General features: G+C 45.4%; 3 protein-coding genes across 5 annotated transcripts; 1 reads left to right on the top strand and 2 right to left on the bottom strand.

The window, feature by feature from the left end:
* Nucleotides 1–9: 9 nt before the first annotated feature.
* Nucleotides 10–3,446, bottom strand: BATF3 (basic leucine zipper ATF-like transcription factor 3). 2 transcript variants are annotated; one of them, XM_065736179.1, is made up of 3 exons: nucleotides 3,330–3,446; nucleotides 2,651–2,755; nucleotides 10–609 (listed from the first exon to the last, which is right to left on the bottom strand). In XM_065736179.1, the coding sequence occupies exons 1-3, from the start codon at nucleotides 3,438–3,440 to the stop codon at nucleotides 424–426; spliced, it is 402 nt and encodes a 133-aa protein (XP_065592251.1). In that variant the 5' UTR covers nucleotides 3,441–3,446; the 3' UTR covers nucleotides 10–423. The 2 variants fall into 2 exon arrangements, with proteins under 2 accessions (XP_065592251.1, XP_065592259.1); XM_065736187.1 differs by lacking the exon at nucleotides 3,330–3,446 and adding an exon at nucleotides 2,886–2,999.
* Nucleotides 3,447–7,190: 3,744 nt separating this feature from the next.
* NSL1 (NSL1 component of MIS12 kinetochore complex) lies at nucleotides 7,191–17,526 on the bottom strand. Its single transcript, XM_065747387.1, has 6 exons — nucleotides 17,278–17,526; nucleotides 16,530–16,611; nucleotides 14,130–14,260; nucleotides 12,309–12,363; nucleotides 8,210–8,277; nucleotides 7,191–7,624 (listed from the first exon to the last, which is right to left on the bottom strand). Exons 1-6 carry the CDS (start codon nucleotides 17,524–17,526, stop codon nucleotides 7,346–7,348), a joined length of 864 nt encoding a protein of 287 aa, XP_065603459.1. The 3' UTR covers nucleotides 7,191–7,345.
* On the top strand, nucleotides 17,505–23,240 carry TATDN3 (TatD DNase domain containing 3). 2 transcript variants are annotated; one of them, XM_065747579.1, is made up of 10 exons: nucleotides 17,505–17,581; nucleotides 17,657–17,689; nucleotides 17,780–17,853; nucleotides 17,927–18,011; nucleotides 19,326–19,388; nucleotides 20,425–20,534; nucleotides 21,013–21,068; nucleotides 21,293–21,405; nucleotides 22,606–22,683; nucleotides 23,027–23,240. In XM_065747579.1, exons 1-10 carry the CDS (start codon nucleotides 17,525–17,527, stop codon nucleotides 23,168–23,170), a joined length of 813 nt encoding a protein of 270 aa, XP_065603651.1. In that variant the 5' UTR covers nucleotides 17,505–17,524; the 3' UTR covers nucleotides 23,171–23,240. The 2 variants fall into 2 exon arrangements, with proteins under 2 accessions (XP_065603651.1, XP_065603575.1); XM_065747503.1 differs by having other exon boundaries at nucleotides 22,603–22,683.
* The last annotated feature ends 934 nt before the right edge of the window (nucleotides 23,241–24,174 follow it).

The following is a 24,174-nucleotide window of genomic DNA, read 5'->3' as shown; positions in this document are numbered from 1 at the left end:
AGGAAAAAAAAAAAACCACCAAAAAACCAGAACAGCAGCTAGAATGTGATACAAAAGGATGGCAACTGACAAAGGGCTACTAGTGGTGAGCGTATGGGAGAAAGGCACCCCAGCTCAAGGCTGGTACGTTTCCCTGTTTACATTCCATTGTGTCATGGTGGGCTGCACTGCACCGTGATATTTCTGAAGGCAAAACCATGGCTCAGAGATCCTACCAAAGAAAGGAGTCATAGTTCAAGTTGTCTTTTTTCCTGTACTGATGTTTTCCTGAGATTCAGAAAACTGATACAAGTGGAGAAGAGCTGTGTGGGCAAGTCCAGCCCTCTTCAAGGGTAAACCTGCACCTTAAGCAGGCAGTTCTTCGAATCTCACATTTTACTGGCACTTTCACACATCACACTTAACAACAGTTGAGGAGATGTCTCATCTGGGCAGGCAGCTGCTGAGTGCATCAGGCCTTGGTACGGTCACAAAGTTCATGGTGCAGTGCAATAGAGGACAGATCTTTTCGTGATCCTTCAACACTTCACTCAAGTGTTTCATTTCATCTGTTAGCTTTCCAATTTCTTTTTTCAGGGAGGTGTTTTCTTGCTCAAGAGATTCATATTCCTAAAAGGAGGAAAAAAAAAAAAAAAGCTTACTCATAGGCAAAACATTGTTTTCAGTGCTCCACCTTGAGTATATTCACTTAACTGTAGGAAAGAAACATCCTGCCCCAGGCCAGTGTGAGGAAAAGCACCGGCTGGGAGGCACACCTGAAACCACGTGCATGGTGCCAGCTGCTCTCCTCCAGCCCATGGCTTGAAGTCACCTGCTTAAATGCTCAGGAACTTAGGAGCAGGAAGAGCTGAGAATCGTGCCAGCTTGTTGCCAAGCCTCACTTTGTCACAAGCAATTTCAACTGCTGCCTTTGTTATCTTGGACCTGAGATGATTTAGAGCCAGGGCTTCACTGTCAATGAATAAGCTTTTCTTAATTGCAGGAGAGTTTGAGATACTCTGCAGCATGCACCTGTGACTGATGTGAGATTCACATGTCACATTTTTTGCCAACTGCAGGTCTCAAGTATCCCTGCCATCAAGACTTCTCATCCCAAAGAGAAGAGAGCTCGAGGTTCAGAGCCAGCCCACGGACAACCTGCAGGTGTCCGCACCTCACTGCTGGCCTGGGGCTCAGCACTTGCCCACTCAATCTCACCTCCTGGGGAAAGCTTCAGAGCAAACTTCAAACCCTACACGTGCCCTCAAAAGGCTGTTTAGCAGGCAACAGGAAAAGCCTTTCATGCAGCGCTCCTCTAGGCAGACCCACACTATGCATGCCATCCCTCCTTGCTGCAGCAGTTTGGATCTCCTTGCCCTCTCTCACACTCTTCCAGCATCCACTCACATGGAGTAAAGTAGATGCGATCCTCTGAACACATAATTGAAGCCAAACAACAGCAGGGCTCAAAATCCCCAGCTCTGGCTCTGCTCTCCTCTTGGTGCCCCAAGCCCATGGAGCAAGCATTGCCCTCCAGTTGTTCTGTACAATTTTCAGGGGAGAAAACACCAAGTTGTTCTTGCTACGGAAGAATGCCTTCAACCAGATCTGTCTGCAGCTGGAAAAACCTGAGAAAGAGGATTCCCAGCACGAGAAAGAGCCTCAAGTCCAGCAGGAACACCAGAGCGGCTGCAGGACAGTGCAGGGGCAAGCAGTGACCCCAAAAAAGCCAGGGGTTGTCCCTGTACAGAAACATCAGCACCTGGCTGTCTCGGGTGCTGACTCAGAGGAGATTTGGGAAAAACCAAAGCCCAGACTCCCCACCTCACACCTCCCAGCCTGTGCTGCCTGATCCTTCCACCTGAAGAGAGAGGAGAGGCTGTGCTGAGCCTCCGGAGCTGAGCAACCAACAAAGCCACATCTGTGGCAGTGCAACCAACACCTACCCCCTGAGCCCTAGCTGCAAGAAAACAAAGCACTGAGGCAACCTCCTAAACAAGAGAACAGCAATTCCTCACCTTCAGCATTTGCAACAAGGACATGACAAAATTGCACCGCACTGTAATATTGAGAAGCATTAAAAAGTTTCTGGAAGAATCATGGTTTTTTGGAAACACCCACTGCTACTTTATCAGAGCACACGAGTACAGCAGTTAGCTGCACCCAGCTCTCTTGCCTGGAGGTTTTGGAGTTCCTAAGAAGCCTTTTCAACTGGGTATTTCTGTCTCAGACCACAGCTTCAGAATTGAGTTAAGCCAGCGGTGCCACCGAGCAGCACGACACCTCGCTCCATCACCACCTTCTCTGCAAGGCACTCAGCATTCACACGCTGCCACCGTGAGCTCGCCAGGTTCGGCAGTAATGCATCAGAAAGCGCGTTTGCTTTAGCCCTGAGAAGCCTGGGATCCGGCCGGCAGGTGGTCACAGGGATGGGAGCTGTGGGCACGGCCGCGTGCCTCCCTCCTCCCCGGCGTCACAGACGGCAGAGATGCTTCATCCCAGCGGAGCAGAGCGCCGGGGAGCTCCCGAGCGGGCACCCGGCGGCCCCCGCCTCTCCTGCACCGACAGCTCCGGGCTGGATCGGCTCCAGGGCAGGCCCAGGCGTGCCGGAGGCGTCCCGTTATCGGAGCGTCCCGCACTCCACGCCCAAGAGCACCGAGTACCCGCTCACCTCGTGAAGCTTGTCTGCTTTCTGCGTTTGCTTCTTCCGACTTCTCTGCGCAGCGACTCTGTTCTTTTCTCTCCTCCTCACCTTCTTATCATCTTCTTCGTGGCTCTAGAAGACAGAAGCGCCTCTCTAGGCGTCAAGCTGCAGCCAGCCCCTGCCTCCCCCGCCCCTAACCTCGGCAGAGCCCCCCCTCCCCTGGCCGCCCTGCTCTGCGGTGCCCCGCCCGCCCCTGCCCTACCTGCTGCCCGCCTTCGGCGCTCCGCGGCACCGCGCTGCCCGCCGCCGGGGCGCCGCACGACATCCCGCCGGCTGCCGCCCGCGCCGGGGCGCCGCACTCGGCTCCCCCGGGCTCCCCCGGCCCCGCGGCGCGGAGCCGTTCCCCGCCCCGCCCCGGCACCTGGGGGCCCCCGGGGCGGAGCCGCCCGGAGCTCACGTGGCGCCCGCGGGGTCCGCGCCCCGGCCCGATCGGCCCCCGGCAGCCGGGGGGAAGCCCGCTGCCCCCGTGGCGCGGCGCTGCCGGGCAGGAGCCGCCCGAAAATCCCCCGGAGAGCCCCGGGGCTGGCCGCGCCCGCCGCCCCTCCGATGGTTGAAGCGCCGTCGTGGCCCGAGCGCTGCCTCCGAGGGGCTTTTGAGTGGCATCTTTTGCGCAAATCGCCGCCCGAGGGGCGCGCGGTTGACTCACCCCCGCGCACTCCTGGCCGCCGAACACGTGCGACATCGGCTTTCCAGGGCACGACCTTCGGAGAATCGGCAGGAGCACAAGGCGGGGTTCATTGGAGTGAGGACAAGGCATCGGGGCTGGGATAAAGCGATTTTCACTTTCGCTATTTGCCCGGTTCCTTTAAATAATAAGGAAATGCCGCACGTTTCTCGTAAAGGCGAAGCAAGATAGTGCAGAAAACGCAGTGGCCGGGACAGAACTCTCTGTTCGAACACTCAGCCGGGAACACTTCAGCAGCCCGGGCGAGGCTGCTTTTATCCTTCCAAACGTTCTTCCTACGTCGCAACTTGAAGCTGAATTCTCCCTGCGCTCTGAAGGAAGGGCGCTGCTGCGTGCCCCCGCAGATACCCAGCGACATCCTTTCTGCCGCGTGTGTGTGTACAGCAGCACACAGGCGCAGCTCCCGGGACAGCAGCACGGCCCTGCCAGGGGACGTGCCCCTACGCTGCCGTGCAGTCGGTCGTCAACCCCAGGTATCTTCATAAATCGGCCACTTCCCTATTCTCGCTTCACCCGAAGTCTGAGTCATTCAGCTTAGGTGAAGATGAAGTTGCGGGCTGCAAATGGAGTCAGTACAGCCCATCCTTCCAGGAAGATGTGTTTGACAGCTGATGTTGATGGGAGTCCAGGAGTCAGACTGAGGTCAGCATTGCTGAAAGCCTGACCTGTCCTACACGGCAGTGCCTCTCCCCACTGTGCCGCAGAGCACCTCCTGCCTCTCTCCTGCACTGCTTTCACCTTTCCCAGAGCTCCTCGGAACCCAGAGGACCGAGCCTGAGAGCCGTTTTCAAAGATACTTGGTGGACCCAGTGCAGTTGCAGGACAGACACGAGGTCAAGGCACTTAGGCAAGGGAGCCAAAGGGCTCATTGGAGCTGCTGGTCCCAGTGGCCATCGGGCTTGTGGGTTTGTGTCTGGAGAAGAAAAAATCCCTTCCTACAAGAGGGGCTTTGAAATGACCCCACGTGTTCATGCTGTTACAGGAGCCATACATGCATCCCCTAGAAGCAGCTGCACAAGTAGGTGATTCAACAGAGCTAAGTCACAAGTTTTCCAAGAATTCATTGATATGCATAATTTATTGGTATAAATTCTTCCTGTATTTGTAAAGTGAGGAGGTTTACGGGGCCCCAGGAGAAGGGAGAAATCACAGGAAGGTCTCGTTGTGCCTGGGCACAGTCTGCTGGCACTCCAAGTGGCAAAGGGAATGAAAACTCAAAATTTGCTTGTGGGAACGAGTTTGTGCTTGGTATTAAAGCTATCTCTGGTACATCTGTAGAAATGCCTGCACAGTAGTTCCAGATAACGCAGCACATCGTTTTTATGCAGGAGAGAAAACGAGCCCAGAAAGCAGTCTAAGCAGCCGAGCATATCAGCGACTTCTGTCTGCAGTGAAGCAGCCTCACGCCTTCAGGCTGCAGTCGCTGAGCACTTAGCATCGTGTCATCTCCTTTGTTCCAAAACTGCAGGTGCTACAAGCATGTGGATCCTCAGGCAGTTGGTAAGATTTCACTGCGCGTGGACAGCTCAGCCAGCCGAAGGCAAGCCACCAGCAGCACATCCTAAAGAACGGTGACACGTTTCATCTCGCCCGAAATAACCACAACATTCAAACTAAGACTGCAAATATTCCCGTGCATCCTTCACCATTGAGCTGTCTTACAAAATTCAAAGGCTATATAAAGAAAAATGACCAGACGTTTCTTGATGCAACACCAATTCACCCCAAGTTAAAAATAAGAAGCTTGGATGTTGTGACATTTCAGTGGAAACCTGAACAGACAGTCTTCTTGCACAACACTGCTGATTTCTATGAAGCTAACTGAAGGACGAGAGGCTGTCGGAAGGGGGGAAAAAAGAAAAGGAATATTTTATATATTTCTGTGAGTGGAAACACAGAAGGCAGACACTGCTGTTGCTTGCTGTATACATTTTTAATAACCACAGGGAAAACAAGTGAACATTCAAGCATGAAGTTCAGCTCATCACCTTGCTTTCATTTCAAGGGAGGTCCTCTGACACCTTCCACTGCTGCTTGGCCAAAGGCAGTCATGCAAATTCATAGCTGAGACACTGCGCTGGGAATCAACTGGTTTTCTTTATTCTTCTTTATATCATTTATTTGGGCAGCATTCCCAGATGTGTTTTTCTACCCAGCTGTGACTGAAAGGAGGGTCACAGAAGCAGGTCTGGCAGCTCTAGATTGAGGCAGCAGACATCCATTCCCACTTTTCAAACCCCATGCAGACCGACTGCCCTGCAATCTCTTACCTCTAACAGGCGCCGTAGGATGAATTCATTAATTCCCTTAGTAGCTCTCAATCCACAGTGCTCGCTCTCTAATTCTTAAGGCATTTGTCTTACACTGCTCTTGAAAGAGATGTGCCTATTTCTGTTAACACAAACATCCAAACACTTTAATAGTAGACTGCAAAATCTTGCAGCGCTTGGTGAGGACGTATGCATTGGTGCAACAGTGGGGACTGTCAGCTGCAACACACGTACTCAAACAAACCAGAATTCACTGCGCAGAAAACCATCCCGGTCACACGTTGCACAGCTCTGCAGTTCCAGTCCCTCTCACATCCTGTCCTCTCTTATGTTAGAAGCTTTGTAGCCCCGTGATTGATAGCAGTCCTAAGTTCAAAGGCACTAAATGGAACTACTTTGGTTACTCCAGATAAAATTTAACACAGATGTCTTCTAAAGTACTAATGCACTAACTGTTCGGTCGCCATGTATTGCAGGACTAAGACAGACATTATGCAGAACTTTGATCCCTCTTAATTGATTTATTTTAACTCTGTATAAAAATGGAAGTTTGTATATACAAAAGCGATAGGAAATATTTACATACGGTTAAATATATAAAGTCTTGGTACGGGTGCTCACCTTTACAAATAAATGATGCTAAAATCTGTCACACATCTGGAAAATTGTCAGTCTCTAGACATCAAGCTGCACCTGTCTTCTCACTACACTACATTCCATTAAGACAGCTTCTAAAACACCCCCTATGTACTGTGGGAGGGAGTGCACTGCACATTGCTTAGACACGAGTACTTACTGTAAGCGTATGCAGTCACAAGCTGGAAAAACTTTCCAGTGCCCAAGGCACAATGCTTAATTTAATACCACTATGTAAATGTCTAGGTACTACTGTGCTTAACAAAAAAAGCTAGCTCAACTTAACACATTTACTGTTAATCTATACTGTTTTGGATTATTATTAAGTTTAGTCAAATGCCACAAATGCGTGGCCAAGTCAAGATCCTGTCATGTCCAGGAAACCCCCAATCAATTACACAAACTGAAATCTCAGTTGGTAAAATGCAGATGGTCGAATCACTGTGCAGAAAGAGCACACTGCAGGGAAATGCATGTAATTATTAAAATTCCAAGTTCAAATGGAGATGACTGTTAATGAACCCTTCTGATCTACAAGGTTACTTATGAGGTGGAACAGGAGGGATGAGTTTTAGAATTGCACAAGGCTTTTCTAAAATCCGCAACGTTGTACTAAAATTGTTGGGTTAAATCTGTTCCAGTCTGAAAGTATTTTTAATTTATTTATTAAATATCCAAACTCAGTATAAATGAAGTATTTTTAGGAGAATCAGACATTCTCCAACATCCTCAGAGATGTGCCTGCTGTGTATGGGCTCTTAGTGGTTTACAAAAGGAGTGCCCACACGCATAAAGCATTTGCACAGCTCTGAGAAGCTCGAAGACCAAAGGTAAGTGCTGTAATAAAAGGGCAAAAGAAGAGAATTAATCAGTAAACATACTTGCAGGGTATCAGGTGTGACTGGTGCACATAAGAAGTGAAATACTTAAAAGAATCAAAGAGTAAATAATCAAGGAAGCTCACCTGTGTAGCACTGAATTAGAGGATAGAATAAGTTTGTTTTGTTTTTTAAAAAGATTGAATACACTGAACATTTCTGAATTTCCAGTCTCAAATACTAAATGAGAAATCTATGTGACGAGGGCAATTTTCCTCCGTCGAAGTGGATAATACCTTCTCTGTGGTGTATCTGCAGCTTTTTTTCTTTTGAACAAACTGTAAGGATTGTTACTGCTATCAGTGTCTGTTGGTGTGACTTCTGCTGGTGATACAAAGTTTTGGGCATTATTTTCCTCCTTTGCATTACAACCAGTGAAGACTTCTTGACGCAGCTTGCAGAGTTCCAAGGTTGGTTGCCAAGTTAACGCTTGGGAAAAACCTTCTGCTCTTTCTATTAGCACTGGGAGGGACTGCAAAAACAAATCAAGTGTCTCAAGTTACATGGGAAAAGTAATGGCTACAATGAGTGAGACATGTTAATTAGATTCTGAGGGGCACAAAAGCTTCAGTGTCTGCAGAGATGATCCTCAGGAAGGCAGGTGAAGGCTGGGAACCCAGCTAGCAGCCTACAGTGACACGGGTCTGTGCTCAGAGGACAAGCGTATGCTAAGTTTAAATGTTCCTTAATTCCATTTCTAAACTGAATCAGCATCACAGGAACACAGTTCACATGTAAACTGATGCTACAGTAACGCATGTCTACATGAAGTTGTACCGTCTTCAGAAGACATTTTTCAGATGCTGCAGATTCTGAAATCTCTGTAAGAAATAACTTCCTAAAGCCAGAGGGTATTCTTCCTTCCTACTACAACTGAGGGAGAACTTTTCACAGATGTAACTTCAGTAGTACAAACCTAAAGATGTATCTGCTTCCAAAGCACACTGAGGCTTTTTTGTACAAGTCCATAACCAAGATAAATTAGAACTCCTGTTTCATGGCCTTATCAAAACAAGAAAACAAAACAAAATCCCCCTGGAGCACGCATAGATCTCACCTTCATTGCCTCACCAATCTGCTCAGATGCCACTTCTGTCACGTGCTTCAGATCTGCGATGTAAGTATCTAAGAAAAACATAAAGCTCCAATGAGCTTCTGACACGTAACTCCTCCCCTCCTTCCCTGATACTCACTACTGACTTCTCAGTGCTGAGCATGACAAGCAGCAGAGTCCCTCTATAATTCAACCTACAATGTATCCCTTTAATTAGCGTTGGTGATGACAGCTGATGTGCTTCATCTTACTCTTATTACTTTTAATCATACCAAATGCAGTAGTGCATTGAGACCTCCACTACTGCAAGCCACAGAGTTCTTTGCTAGAAATCCTACAGCTTGTCCAAAACATGAGACACAGAAACAGTGTGTGTATAAATGAGGTTAAAAAGAAATACATCTGTTTTTAAATCTTTTAAATTCCTATTACACCATGGAAATAAAAATGCCCAAAAGAATAAAGATAACTGTGGAGAAGATTTCATGAAGGCAAATAATCTCATGGAGGGGGAAAATCTTCAGTCTTACAACTTCAACCTTTTATTAAACAAAAAACAAAGCAAAGTTTTGAAGCTGGCTTAATTTTCAAGTGGGAGTAGAAAAGAACCAAGGTGCTCATTCTGTTGGGTTAACAACAGAAGAATGAAAAAGAAACCTTTGGGGAGACTGAGGCAGACAGCAGTGCAGAATACTGGAGGAAAAAGGCATATATTTGATTGCAGTAGCAATACAATCATCAACACAATTTTTTGACGACTGATAGTTCTGTTCAGGAGTTCAACTTTTGAAGGTATTATAAAGCAGTTTTGCATGCTTTCTGCCATTACCCTGCCTGTGGCACTATGCCATCAACAAAAACTTAAAATCAGCAGCTAAGAGAGCATCTGGGAACTAAGCTGTCTCATATCCACTACTAGTATTTGTCTGTAGGGCGTCACCAGTGCCTGCAGAAGAATACCACAACCTAAACCATTTCAGAGCAAAACACAAATCTGCTTTGAAATCAGTCTAATTAATGCTACTGAAGATGATTTACGTCAATCACTGCATTGTAGTGCAAGGTGACAGTGACCTCCTGCTGAAATGTAGTACACAGCAAGAGACGGTGTTTTGTTAAATTGTCTGCCCATGTGCTAACAGTGCTAATCAAACTTGGCTTAGGAAACACAGTCTGCATCTGGATACGGATGCTAAAATGCACCATCATTCAGAGTTTGGAAGAAAAAATACACAAGTAGTGGCTTCTTCAAATACAACACAGAAGTCTATGATGGACATTCTCTAAAAGGACATGTCCATAAAAAGGAATTCTTGCAGTAAAATATGGGGATTAGAAGACTACAAAGTTGTAAGGAGAGAGTTAAGTAAAAATAATTTCAGGGATTATTTCACTTACACAGAAAGACTGACACACAATTAAATGCAATTTGCCTGCAGGAGTTCAGCTTTACATGGACAGCAGTATATTCCTCAGCGTTCAAGGCTTTCCAAAACATAGGGAAATGAAAAGAGGAAATGAAAGGTATTGAGTAATCTAAACATTTTTTGTTTCTGGCCGCTGTACTTGCTAAACTGGGATACATAAACTTCCCAAATACTAAATAATACTAATATTCAGCACAAACTCTATGCTGTCTTAACTGAGGCTTTCCCATTACCTAAAGTGAAAAGGTAAAACCATAGCGCAAGCTCTTACTAGCTTGTAAGTAGCTAATTCATATGAGGAGAGCATAGAATTACACACTAGAAACCAAAAGAGGTGCAGACACGAAGCGCACTCTTTGCTGCTCCTGTTAGCTGCTTTGCTGCATAGGCTGGCACTTCTGGAAGCAACATCTCCTGTTTACAAAGAGGAAACGATGCCTAGAGTGAAGCCAGATCAGCAGAGTGAGAGCTGGAGGCCTGAGCCTTGCTTCTCAAACTCTATTTAACACCTCTGCCTGTTATATCAGCTTTACAGCACGTGCAGTAATCCACAGACAGTTCTCCCATCGTGACTGTCCACTTAAAACAGCATTGGTACAAAGACTGCTCCAAAAGTAACACCTCCTATTTTATTACATCGGCCCACCATGTCAGAGGTGGACGCTGGTGGTATGGCAGAAAAGATCGAACCTTCCCACCAATATCCCATTACATGTCATTGCCAGGAGACAGATGGTAACAGAGGAGCAGTCTGACAAAATGGCACGTGACACAGGAGTGTATCAAACAAAGGTGTGTCACTGAATTCCTCCATGCCGAAAAAATGGCACCCACTGACGTTCATCAGCATTTGCTGGATGTCGATGGTGAGCAAACAGTGGATGTGAGCACAGTGAGGAAGTGGGTGCTGCATTTCAGCAGTGGTGACACCAACATGAAATACAAGCCATGTTCTGGACAGCCATGAAGAGCTGTTATACCACGAAATGAAGAGTGCCTAGATCAGCTCATGTACACACATTGGCAGATTATGACTGGAGTACTGTGTTCAGAGCTGAATATCAGCTTCACTGCTTTGGATATGATGGTGGCAACATGGGAATATCACAAAGTCTGCACCAAGTGGGTCTTATAAATCCTTACACAGGAACAGCATATGCAAGTTCTTCAGAACCTATTGAATCAATGCAAGGCTGAAGGTGACAGTTTCCAGGATCACATCATTACCAGTGACAAGACGTTGTGTCATCACTATGAGTCAGAGTCAAAACATCACTCTATGGAGTGGTGACAAGTGAACTCCCCAACAAGGAAAAAGGTCAAGATGCAGCCCTCAGTGGGTATGTGATGTGCACTGCCTTTTCCCTAGCACTGTTCAAGAAGCGTTTAGATGAGGTGCTAAAGGATTTAATTTAGTAGTTGGGTAGAGATAGTGATAGGAGGATGGTTGGACTAGATGATCTTATAGGTCCTTTCCAACCTTATGAACTTATGAACTTTTGAGATCCTTCAGTATTTCTTGAAACCCGGGCAGACCATTACCTCTGACCACTACATCCTGATGCTGACTAAGCCAAAGGCTTGAACTTCCAGAGTCGGGCCAGGAAAGAAAGCAATCTTTCTCTTGCAACACAAAAAAAGCCAGGCCCCATACCAGTCTGGAGACCATGGAGCACACTGCCAACCTTGGCTGGACTGTCCTAGCACACCCACTGTATAGTTCAGACGTGGTGCCTTCTGACTTCCATTTATTTGGGCCAGTGAAAGACAGACTGCACAGGCACCATTTTCCTAGTGATGACACAGCCATGGCAGCTGTGCAACAGTGACCACCTCCATGGCTGCAGATTTTTACAAGTGCAGCATTCAGGCTCTTGTTCCTCATTGGCTAAGATGCACTGCTAACAGTAGTGACTACGTTGAAAAATAGTTTTGTAGCTAAGAATCTGCTCTATCAAGTAGTGTTAATGTGCTCTTTGTATCCATTATAGTTTGCACTGAAACAAATATGAGACATTACTTTTGGCGTGACCTACATAAATCCTGTTGCTTTTCAGTAAAAGCATAAAAACAGGCAAGGCATTTATTTCAGCCAGCTACAGAAAACGCACATCCTATTTTACTATTGCAAAATACACATCACATCATCTTATACAAATGCCTCATAACAAGGAATAACCTTCCTAAAGGGCGTAGAAGACTTACGTAAAAGTGTAAAAGATATCATAAGCAGGATACAATTTGATACGTGTTTTACAAGTGAGGAGAGTCAACCCTACCAGCAGAGAGTACCACAGGACAGCTTTCAATTCCCTGAGGAAGCAGCCTGATTAGGAAGAGAGACTGAAGCATTTCTAGTATTTATTTAGAAAGGAACACAAGAATGGTCAAAGTATAATGTCAGCGGTCCATCTAGTTCCGCATCTTGCCTCTACCAGTGGTGAAGAAAAGAGGTAAGAACATAGGGGGAATAGAGGTAAGAAAAAGAGTGAATACTTAACAGTTTCTTCCCCGTGCCCTCATAGTGGCATCTTCTGTCTTTAAGAACAGCATATGACAGCAGAGAGTATTCAGAACAAGAGAAATATGAGTTAACCTGCATACAGGTTTGTTGCTAGCCAGTAAGGAAGGCAGCACTCCCTCAGTACCACTGCCCTCCCCTGAGAAATCATTACCTTGAGAAGGCTGTGATCTGATCTCTTCTGGTGTTACAACAGGTTGGTAGAGCTTCTGCAAATTCAAAAGAGAAAAATTCAGAAACACTCTCTTGCTTTTTGCTGAATACACAGCATTTAGAACAACGGAGAAAGGTCAATAGAAAGAGATGGTGGTGGAATTAGATAGAGTGTATTAGATGTTATTTAATACTCATCTAGTAGAAACGATGTTCTGATTAACACAGTTAAGTTCACTGAGAACATGTCTCCAAAATCTGCTGTGGTTTGTGGAATTCTAATGATTAAAGTATGAGAATTTCTAAATTAAAATCCAGATGTTTTGGAAGCAGCATTACCATCTGCTGAACAACTGAGGAAAAAGAACACCTCTGACTTCTAACGAACCGTTCACAAAAACAGTACTCTTTCACAGAGTAGTAAACTTGTACAGCCATCAAGATAAAAAGCTAAGAAAAATTATTTGAATTACTGTATTTTATCACTGCATTTACTTGTGCAAGGGTAAGAACAATCTCCTGCAAAAAGCAGATGCTCCAGCTCTTTGGCTCTACTGTGAATCTTGTGACATCACTGAACGATGGCATGAAGTTAACTACTAATTAATATAATCAATATTTAATTATATTAAGGATAGAATTAGAAGAAACTAACTACTGGGGAAGAAGGAAATGCAAGAAAAGACATGGGAACATGAACATGTTTCTGTATTTTGCAGACACAACTGAAATAATCATCTAGTTGTGTAGTAAAATTGGAGAAGGTCAGCTGCAGAATAAAGGAGTTTGAGAACCATCCTAAATAAGTCATCTAATTTAGGATTCAGTTGGAACATAGCTTCCCTTTGCAAAATGATCAGGTCTTGTTAAATCTTGGTGTTATGCAACAGCATCTCTTCATAGAATCGCAGACCATCCTGAGTTGGAATGGACCCACATGGCTCACACAGCCCAGCTCATGGCTCCACACAGGACCACCCAAAATTCAAACCCTATGTCTGAGAGCATTGTTTGAATACTGAGATGAACGTGGGTCACACTTCTCTCCTACTGCATGCAGTATTCATACACAGTGCTCAGATACACCCAAGACTTCTCTCTTCCAAGCTGAACAATGCCATGACATCAGTGACTTGTCACTGGACTCTCTCCAATTTGTTCACATCTTTCTCGCACTGAGGAGCCCAGAACTGGACCCATACTTCTGACATGTCACAACCTCAGCCAGCTGGTAGTGCTCTTCCTATTGCAGAAGAGGCTGTTGGCCTCCTTTGCCACAAGGGTGCGTTTCTGGCTCACAGTCAGCTTGGCAGTCAGGGCCTGTTCAACAAAGCTGCTTTCCAGCTGTTGGGAAGCCTGGCCTCGTGCATGTGGTTATTTCTTATCCCAGCATTATCTTTTGCTGAACTTCATGAGTTTCCTGTCAGTCCATCTTCATAGCATATCCAGATTCCTCTGAACAGCACAGCCATGCAATGAATCAGCCATTCCTGGTTTTGTGCTGTCTGCAAACTCACTGAGGGTACACTCTGTCCCACCATACAGTCCACTGATGAAGACGTTAGGCAGTACTGGTCCCAGCATCAGCCCCTGGGGTATATTTGCCTTCAGGTAGACTTCACACTGCTGATCACAACTCCGGGGGTCTGCAGTTTGGTCAGTTTGTAATCTGCCTCACTGTATAGTTACCTAGTGCCCTTGCAATGACAAAATCAAATGCAACTGTGGGAAGAAACTTAAAGGTCGATATTTGACGATTTGTTCCTTCAAATTACACAGCAGCAGCTATAGCAAAGGTTTCCTGACCATCTGTGTTACTCACCAACATCTCTTGCTCTGCTTTCATGGTTTGGATAGCATGCACCAGTATCTTCTTAGGCCACTGCTTACGCTTTGTTGCTGTCTCTACTATCAGTTCATCAAGCTGATCTTCAAGAATTTTGATGTCGGAACCTAAGCATGGCAAGCACACAACAAAGTCATTGTAATGATGCTCCTAAATACAGCATTTCTTTTCTTTGAGACAAAGTCCTAAGGAAAAAAACAGCCTTACATCTGAAATAAGAAATCGAACACGATTCTCAATGAAGATAAATACATCTGGAGACTTGAAACTCCAAAAATAGTTTTGCTTTATAATTTTTACATTTAATTTTGCAAACTTCTTAGAATTTACATTCACAGTTTCCAATAATGTGTTGAACATAGCTTGCAAGCCATGCATTATTTTCAATCTTGTGGTAACAAATGGATTTTGAGCACCCTCTCTTGGTCACACTGTGCAGAATCAGGTGATTATAAACCCCAGAAAGCAAACAAAAACAAGTTTTGAGAGTTAGTGGGATTCCTCTCAGACTTGCCATTAAGAAGTGTAAGGGAGCTTCGGCATTCTAGATCTAGATCTACAGCTGCAGAAGCTTCCTGACAAAACCAGGGTGCTATTACTACATTGCCAGCTCAATATCTGTATGTTTTGGGTTTCACAGAACTGCAGAAAGCACCAAGTTGCGGGAAAAGAAAATCTACCACTAACAGAGGCAGGCAAGCAGATTGTAAAGAAATTGTCTTTGGACAACAGATTACCAAGAAACTCCACTATTATTTTTAAAAAGACAATAATTATAAACATACTGCACATATTACCTCTAAATATATGATTACACAGTAATAATAAGCACTTAATTTGTATTTTACATGGTAGCAACCAACATATCATTTGGTCTCGATAGAGATGAGATGTTGGCCAATGTCAGCCATACAAAATCACTCAGCCTGCAAGGGTTCTCAGGTCTCTTCCTGACTCAAACCTCCTGCTCACAGTGGGGTTTAGAGAGAGATATCTGGTCCCAGCCCAGGCGGTTGGAACTAGAGAGTCTTTTAAGTCCTTTCCAACCCAAACCACTTTGTGGTTTCAAATAATCATTTATCTGGACCTGCTGACTAGAATCCAGTTGAAAGAATATTACTAGGGTGGCTAACTGTTTGCTACCCAGGTACTTTTCATCCTATGCCACCACTGGGGGTAAGTTTAGGGTCTTGCTGTTTGTCCTTGTTGAGTTTCATGAGATTCCCATAGGTGCATTTCTCCATTCTGTTTATGTTCCCCTGAATATCCATGGGGGTAGGTTTAATTTAGTGTATCCCACCCTAGCTGATGTCACCTACAAATTGGATAAAGGTACCTTCTATCTTCTCCTGCACATCAAAGAAGTAGTTTTTAAACCTAACAGGTCCCAGAAGGATATCTGTTTGTAATCAGCCTGGATGTAAAAGAACGAGCCATAAAAGATAATGCTGTGAGCTCAGTGATCCAGCCAGCACTTTCACCTACCTAGACTATGCCACCTTTGCTTGGATAATGGCAGAACACCAAGAGGGCTGGCATCTGAAGTACGTGATGTATGAGAAGCAGATAAAAGACAGCAGCTTGTTCAGCCTAAAGAAGGCTGCAGGAGAAATCTGTTACCCTTGCCTAGCTAAAGGATGGTTCTAGAGATGATGGAGGCAGGCTCTTCACAGAGGTAGGCAGCTTAAGGACAAGAGGCAACAGATATGATGCAGTAAGGGAAATTCCAACAGCCACAAGGAAAAAAATTTCACCATCTGGGCAATCAACCAGTGGGTGCCTAGAGCAGAGCTGAAGCCTCCACACTTGGATCCATCCTGCTGCTATATTCTAGCTTTAAAAATAGATCAACTGGCCCTAGTCCATCAGATTTTGTATACTCCCTTTTTCTTTATGAGGGAAGTTGAGAAGCAGAACATGCTCTTTCCTAACCTGAATTAAAAATTATGTTTTGGAACAGTAACTTTCCAAAAGCCTGTGGACTTTCCAGCAAGACAGCTAACATTAAAAACAGTTAAACCTTATTTTCTTCTATGTCAATATCAGATGACAAGTGAGTTTCTAAGCTACTTTCCTCCAGTAAAGAACAGATCCTTCATGCCGTCTTCCCTTCTGTTTTTGTCACAGTTACACGTTCCTATACCTTTCAGTTGCTTCTCCCTTAAAACACTGTTCTGTAAGAACCATATTCCTGCTGTGTAGTACTTCAGTTTTTTGTACAGAAGCAGCCAAGCTTGAGTTCTACCTCATCTGTTTCATGAGTGTCATTGTTGCCACAGTCACCAAAGAAAGAACTGCCCAGTTAAGAACACAACATTGAAAGAAAAAGAACAAAATAAATAAACCCATGAAAAATGAATGAAAAGCCACACGTACCGCTCGGTTCGGAGTCAGCTGATACCTCCGCCCAGGGCTGCCCATTAATGGTAACATTCTCTCTCACTGCTGCCTCAAAGTTCTACAAGAGATGCACGGGCTGTAGAAGTTATACTTTAGGGCATACGTGCTCAACATCAGCACAAAGAACCCTCCCTGTATGAGTGCCTGGCGGGGCAGGCAGGAGTCATGGAATCCTTAAGGTAGCAAAGCTCCAACCATCAGCCTGGCACTACCAGGTCCAGCACTGCATCACATCCATTAGTGCCACGTCCACACATTTCTTAAATACCTCCCGTACGGGGGACTCTCCTACTTCCCTGGAAAGCCCGTTTCAATGCATGACTCCTCTTTGTATGAAGAAATCCTTCCCGACATCCAATCTAAAGCTCCCCAGCACAATTTGAGGCCGTTTTCTTGTGTCCACCTTGTCACTTGTAAGAAAACACTGACCCGCTCCTCGCTACTGCCTCCTTTCAGCTGTAGAGCAACGAGATCTCCCTTCAGCCTCCCTCAGCCCCTCCCTAACTCCCGCTAGAAAACAGAAGGCCCTTCACCAGCTTCTTTGTTCCCCTCGGAGCGCGTTCTGGCCGCTCCGTACCCTTCTTACAGCACAGCACCCGACCCCTGTGCTTCCTCACCCCAGCACCCCGGGGCTCTGCCGCTCGCTGACCGCCCGACCCCGGCATGACGGGTCGTGCCGTATCGGAACACCCCAGCCGCGCCGCGGGCCGCCCCGAGGCCGTACCCAGATGGCATCCTCCGCGGCGGCGTTGTCGCCCGGCTGCCCCCGGGCCAGAGCCCGCAGGAAGGGCGCGCACAGCCCCACCACGTCGTCCAGGCCGCGCCGCGAGCAGCACCGCACCCGCCAATCCCGCTGGGCGGGCGACTCGGCCGCCATTTCCCGCCTCCGCAGAACCGAAAATGCCGGCCCGGAAGCACAACCCGCCGCTCCCCCGCCCCTTCCCTGCCGAGGCCGGGCGTGGGGCGGTGGCATGGCGGTGGGGCCGATAGATTGCCACTGCCACCTCTCCGCGCGCTGCTTTCAGACGGTGAGGCACCGCGGGCGGGCGGGGGGCAGCCGTAGCGGCGCGGCTCGGCGCTAAGGCGCTGCGTGTGTGTTGCAGGACGTGGCGGCCGTGGTGCAGGCGGCCCGGCAGGTGAGAGGCAGCCCGGCAGGTGAGGGGCAGCCCTCGGCCCGGCAGGTGCTGCCCGCAGCGCGGGCTCAGCGCTGTTTGTGGCTGTGACAGGCGGCGGTGGCGGCAGTGGTGGCGGTGTCCGAGCAGGCGGAGGAGTTCCAGAGCGTGCTGGAGCTGTCCCACAGGTGCGACGCGAGGGCCTGGCCACCTCGAAGTCGCTTGGTCTGTCGTTGTGCTGGTGCGTGCGTTCTCTTGTAGGTTCCCAGGGTTCGTGCTGCCGTGTCTGGGCGTTCACCCTGTGCAGGAGGTTTCTCCGGAAGAGCAACGCAGCGTTACTTTAAAGGTAAAGCAGTGGCAGGGATCCTGGCGCAGCTGTGATGCGTGCTGAGGGATGGGATGCTATCTAGACAGGCTGAGCAGGAAGGCTAGGAGAACCTTGTGAGCTTCAGCACATCCAAGTGCAATCTTGCACCTGGGTCGTGGCAACCCCTGCTATCAGTACAACCAGGGGTGTAAGGATGGAGCACGGCCCTGCCAAAAAGGACCTGGGGGTACTGGTGGATGAGCCAGCAATGTGCCCACTCAGCCCAGAAAGCCAGCTGTATCCTGGGCTGCATCAAAAGAAGGGTGGCCAGCAGTGGGAGGGAGGTTTCAAGTATTGTCTGTATAGGAATTGGAACAGAAAAATAAAAGAAAAAGCAGCCTGTTGGTTTTCTGATATGTTTGCAGCCTTAGCCAAGAGGCTGTTGTCCTGCAGTGAGGGAGAAACTTTGAAGGACTAGATCTTTTGAGACTCCCTTACTATGATTCTATGCTATGGCTGTGCTGGAGTTACAAGGAGGAGCACTGATCTGCCTGATTCCCAGTTAGCTGTGTTCCTGTAAGGTGGATAATGCAGCAGACCCAAACCCCAGGGCCTCCAGCACAGCATCTGCCTGTGTGACTTCAGTAGCACTGGGTGCCATCTGGCCCCATTAGTGATGCTGCTGACAAACAGTTCTAAAAATCTCAAGTGAATAATTTGCTTACAGTGAACAGAATGCATCGTGTTTGCAGATGGCCCTTTGTTAGCATGGGAGTGGGAGGATACCACTTTGTGCCGTTAGTCTGGGGAGCTTGGGGAGCTGTCTGCAGCCACATAGCGTGACCAGACTGACTGTGGGTTTTTTTACTTCTTCTGGTCCTATGGAAAGTTCACATTGAAAGGAGGGGTCTTTGAGTAAAGCAGGTCTCTGAAGTATGGTTGATGGCTTGACTCCCAGTAATGGCAAGTTTAAGTTTTAGAATTTAAGAGAAGGGAAAAGCTGATGATACAAAGCTGGGGGAAGTGGCTAACACAGCAGAAACCTGTTGGTGCCACTCAGCAAGGCCTGGGCATGCTGGAGAGTTGGGCAGAGGGAAACCTAGTGAGTTTCAACAAGTGTAAGTGTAGGCTCCTGCACCTGTGGGAGAATAACTGTATGAATCAGTACAGGTTAGGGGCTGACCTGCTGGAAAGCAGCTCTGCTGAGAAGGACCTAGGTGTTCCAGTGGACAGCACGTTGCCCATGATCCAACAGTGTGCCTTTTGTGGCCAGGGAGTTCAAATGAATCACTACTCTGCATTCACGCAGCCTCCACCTCATAAGGTCAATGAGGATTACTTTTGTTCTTGCAGGATCTGGATGCGGCATTGCCACTTATAGAACTCTACAAAGATAACTTGGTGGCGATCGGCGAAGTAAGTGGAATTCCAAAATGGGTTCAAATGTGTATGGTTTTGGCAGCATCTGCCACCAGAGTTAGAAAAGTTTACTGAATGCTTGGCTTTGTATAACTTATAAATGTTGCTGGCGGTCTAAAAAAACACCAAGTCTCATTTGTAATTCTCTCAATGTGCTCTCCTTCATAGATTTGCCCAAATCCCTGTTTTCCTTCATTATACTGTTACTAGGAAATAGTTACCCTTGTTCAGATCCTTCTTCTCTTCCCCAACACAGTTAGGCCAGCCTGTGGTTTCAGCATGCCTTGATGACTTATGAGTCCTTTTTTCTTGTGATTCCTTGTCTGGCTCTATGCACATAATGTTTATTATATTGTATATAAACAATCAGAAGCTTGAAAACTTTAGGGTAGAGTCTGTCCCTTTGGTATTTTGGTAGCAGAGTAGTTTGTGGTTGGCTCTGCACTTGCTGGAGGAAAGGCAAGTGTGGAGACAACTCGGAGCTAAATTTGTCATGTGTGGAGCCAGGAGTTGAACTCAGTGATCCTTATGGGTCCCTTCCAACTCAGGATGTTCTGTAATTCTGTGTTGTTCCTATACTTTAACAAGGTCTTTGGTTGGTGTCACTGCGAGTTTGGATTCTTTGACAAAGTTTAAATTCTGTTTGAACATGCTTAGATCAAAAAAGCATAGAATTAATGAGTAATTTTTGTTAAAGATAAGTTACAGGTTCAAGTCAGAAATTCAACTTAGATTGGAGATCCAGCTTTGAGATTTAGTCTGAAATAATATTTAATATATAAAAACTCGGATTAAAATGCTAAATACAGGCTCTGCCCTCAAATGCTTTCATAATCAAAACTCTTATTTTGACAATAAATTCCTTTCTGAATTAAGCTGCAGCTGTGGCTACAGCCTTCTTAATTGCCAACTTTGGTAAATACGTTTTGGAATGCCTTGCAGGTTTGAGCCTTTTGTGTTTTTCTCCCTATGCTATTGGTTTAGTCAAGCGCTAGATCTGTAAAACTTCCTCACTTTTGTTCTTGTACCATAGGTTGGATTAGATTTCACTCCCAGATTTGCCAGCACAGATGAACACAAGGAAGCACAAAGACAGGTTCTGATCAAGCAGGTTGAGTTAGCAAGAAGACTGGATTTGCCTTTGTAAGTTTAACTAATAGGAGAATTTTCCAGATCTCAGTAACCTCCGGGAATAGTTCCCAGCATTTATAATTACTAAGATCCTCCAGAACTTACAAGGCTTAAACTGGTATTAGTGTCCTGACCTTCTCCAACCTGAGATGAAATTACTGAATTTTGCCCACGAATGCAGCAGACTTCTCTATCCTGTCCTCACAGTGCTGTTGCTTAATATTCTGTGTGGCTAAAATGATTTAAATACACATTTCTGCACTTTTTTCCTGGTAAAAGTGGTAATGCAGATGAATTGTTTTCTTCCCAACCTGCTGTTAGTTTATTGCAATCTTCTCTAGGGAGCCTGCTGTAGCAGGGGACTAGACTGGATGACCTACAGGTGTCCCTTCCAAGCTCTATGATTCTGTGATCTGTGTTTATTGAAATATAGGTACAGATACTGTTGCTTAATTTCCTAATGCCTGGCCTCTCTCTCTTTCCTTTGTAGAAATGTTCACTCCCGCTCAGCTGGAAGACCAACCATTAATCTCTTAAAGGAGCAAGGTGTTTTTTTTAATGTATTTTTTTCCTCTTATTTTTTGCCAACAGAATTTCATAGAATATTTTTTTTCAGTTTTGGAATGCCTTCCTATCATTTTATGCCCAATAAACTTGTGGTGCAGAGATTCTGTATTTGCTCTTTGGTGGAGCAGAGGTCAATTTAGAGTCTGACTTGGTGAACCTGCTGTAAACACTGCTAATAAATTGGTTTGTTTATCTTTTCCAAGGTGCTTCAAAGGTGTTGCTTCATGCATTTGATGGGAAGCCATCTGTAGCAATGGAAGGGGTGAAAGCTGGATACTTCTTCTCCATTCCTCCTTCTATTATTAGGAGTGGTCAGGTAACATTTGAAGGGGGTCGCTCCTTGGTGCATGGGTGCTGCAGGTGATAGTTGACAGCTTAACATGTTGACAGACATAACTAACATAACATTTTTACTGTGCAGCTCAAAAGAATGTTTGGTTGTTTTTCATTAAGTCAGTATAGTTTAAAGGACTATCATAGACAGATACAATTACAGCCACTTGATGCTTTTTGATAGAACATCCTGCTTTTGGTTACTTTTAAAATTGCCTTTTTACTTTGGCTGCAAGTCTGGGACTTTTGCCTTAGCTAGACATTTGGAATATAAATTTTTACTAAAACAGTTTAGCTATTCCTGAGAAGCAAGCATTAAGAAAATGAGTGTTTGTTCTCTTTTTACTGTGTTCTTAAGAACTTTTCTGTGGAAACTTTTGATACTGTAATGTTTTAGAGTAGAGAGATGACTCATGGGAAAAGACTAGCTTTTATCTCAGAGCTATGGCACTTTTTGTTTGAAAGGAAACCCACTTGCAATTGGCTAAGTTACAGGACTAATTGTGATCACTCCACGGCATGCCTCTTGAAACTTGAGCTACACTGCTTAAAATCAGCACTAGCCAGTTTCAGCCCTGGCCTTAGTGAAATGCTGCTTCTGTTTCTACTCTGGGCTGCTGCAAACTATGCTGACTCCTCAGGTAGCAGTCTGTTTCCATCCTGCACTGTCATCATTTTCTGTAACAAGCTCAGGAAATGTATGAAAAGAAAAGGCAGCATTCATATTGGAAGGTTGTGAGGGATGGATGTGGTTGGGGATGAGGGTAGGAAGCTGCAGGAGGGAGAGGGCTGAGTGTTAGAAGCAGAGGTAGGAAAAAGGATTTTCAAGTGCTCTGTATACAGAAAAGTAGCAGATTAAGACTGCATTGACAATCTAATTGTGGGGTATTCTGTGGAAAATAATCACATGATTTGATAAAGTAATAAAGGATTCAGTATTCAGGTAATAGTGCTTCAGATGTTTAGAGCTACAAAAAAAGGGATAATTGTTTTTAAAAGGGACTTGAGCAACTCCTGGTATTCTTGCTGCCATTCTGGACTTGCTGATAGTATACTGACAGTGGTGTCAGTCTTTGAACAGTGCTTTTAAATGCAGAGCTTATCTTTTTATCTCTCTTTTTTTTTTCCTGCAAGTCTTAAATATGTAAAACATTCAACAGTTATCTTTATTTTCTTCAAGAAGCAGAAACTTGTGAAAATGCTACCTCTGGAAAGGATATGCTTGGAAACTGACTCTCCTGCTCTGGGGCCTGAAAAACAGGTAAATGATGAGGGGGATTTCTATGTATGTTTATCCACAATGGCTCCTCGTGGAGATTAGTTGCTGGCATGGGAGAGTAGTGTAGGCATGGACAAGGGATGAAGGAGATTGCCAGGTGTGGAAATTTGGAGATGAACAAGTCAGAGAAGTAGCTGAAGAGATTGCATTCCAGAAAGGATCAGAGGGGAAAATGATTCAAGGACAGTAGGTATCTGTACATTCTTTACCATAAATACTGTGATGTGACTGAAGGTATGTCAGGAAGTACTGAGTCTGAAGCACTTGTCTGGAGGAATCTGTTATTTGGTCTGATTTTTTTTTTTATATATATTTTTTAAATCAGGTGAGAAACGAACCAAAAAATGTTTACATTGCTGCAGAATTTATTGCTAAAATTAAAGGAATTCCAGTTGAAGAAGTTATAGAAGTGACGACGCAGAATGCGCTGCAAGTATTCCCCAAGCTTCGTAACTTTCTTCAGGTATAGACTTAGAAACTGAAATATATGGTGTTACTGAAACTATTGGTTATGGCATAATAAATAAAACCAACATACATCTTGGCCTTAAGTGGAGTTTTGCTATGAGAGGTCAAGAAGTGAGCACAGTGTTATACAGATACAAGTTACTAACAAATATAGCTTTCTTTGTATACAATGTTACTGTCTTTTAAATGTGATAAAGATATGTTGTGCTTCTTTCCACTGACTGGAAGTCACTTGTCTGTGGCTCCGTGTTTGTGACACATTAGCTCCACTAGGACCTGCTTGAAAACCCCAGCTGAGCAGAGCAGGTAACAACTCCAATTCTTTTCAGTGTGCAGTTGGAAGGAAAGCATGGCAGTCTTCCTACTTTCCCCCTTCTTTTCCCTTGCATACAGTAACAAAAGAGTTGCTCAGATCTTCGCTATATTGAGAAGGGTGTGCTTTTATTATTATTTTTTGAATCATTCTCAAAGAACTCTGGATTGGGTCTTATTTACAGGCTTACTCTTCTGTCTGCCTAGTATAAGGAGGCAGGGAACGTGAAAGGGTAATGAGTCCAATGCTCTTGAGATCTTAGAGGGACTTGTCTGCTCTGGATTCTGCTATGATAACCAGTGTTGCAAGAATTGGGTATTGTGATGTCTCACATTACCTTATATGAACGTGCATCTGCTGAAATACTGAGCAAAAATGTGTTGAATTAAACAATGAAGAGGTGAGTTAAAAATGTCACTTATTCTGAGGGCCAAGTAGGGAGGTACAGGCCTTGTCTCCCTGGGGGTTGTTAGTAGCTTCGTGAAGAAAATAGTGAAGTACTGTTTTTTGGTCCGTGACCACCTTTGGTAGAAAATCATGCATCCTACCAGCCCTTGGCAAGAGCACTTGCTTTAAGATTGTACACATACATGATTTTCCAGGTTGGACTTCTTCCTGTCTTTCTGTTTAAGTGTTTTCCTGGTTGCGCCTTTGGGAAATGATTTGTAATGCCCTATTCTGAATTCTTCAGA

The sequence above is a fragment of the Cyrtonyx montezumae genome, unplaced genomic scaffold (genome assembly GCF_038088225.1).
Source record: "Cyrtonyx montezumae isolate F1298 unplaced genomic scaffold, pur_monq_1.0 scaffold_0, whole genome shotgun sequence".
Classification (NCBI taxonomy): Eukaryota; Metazoa; Chordata; class Aves; order Galliformes; family Odontophoridae; genus Cyrtonyx; species Cyrtonyx montezumae.
This window is presented reverse-complemented; position numbering and strand designations above follow the sequence as displayed.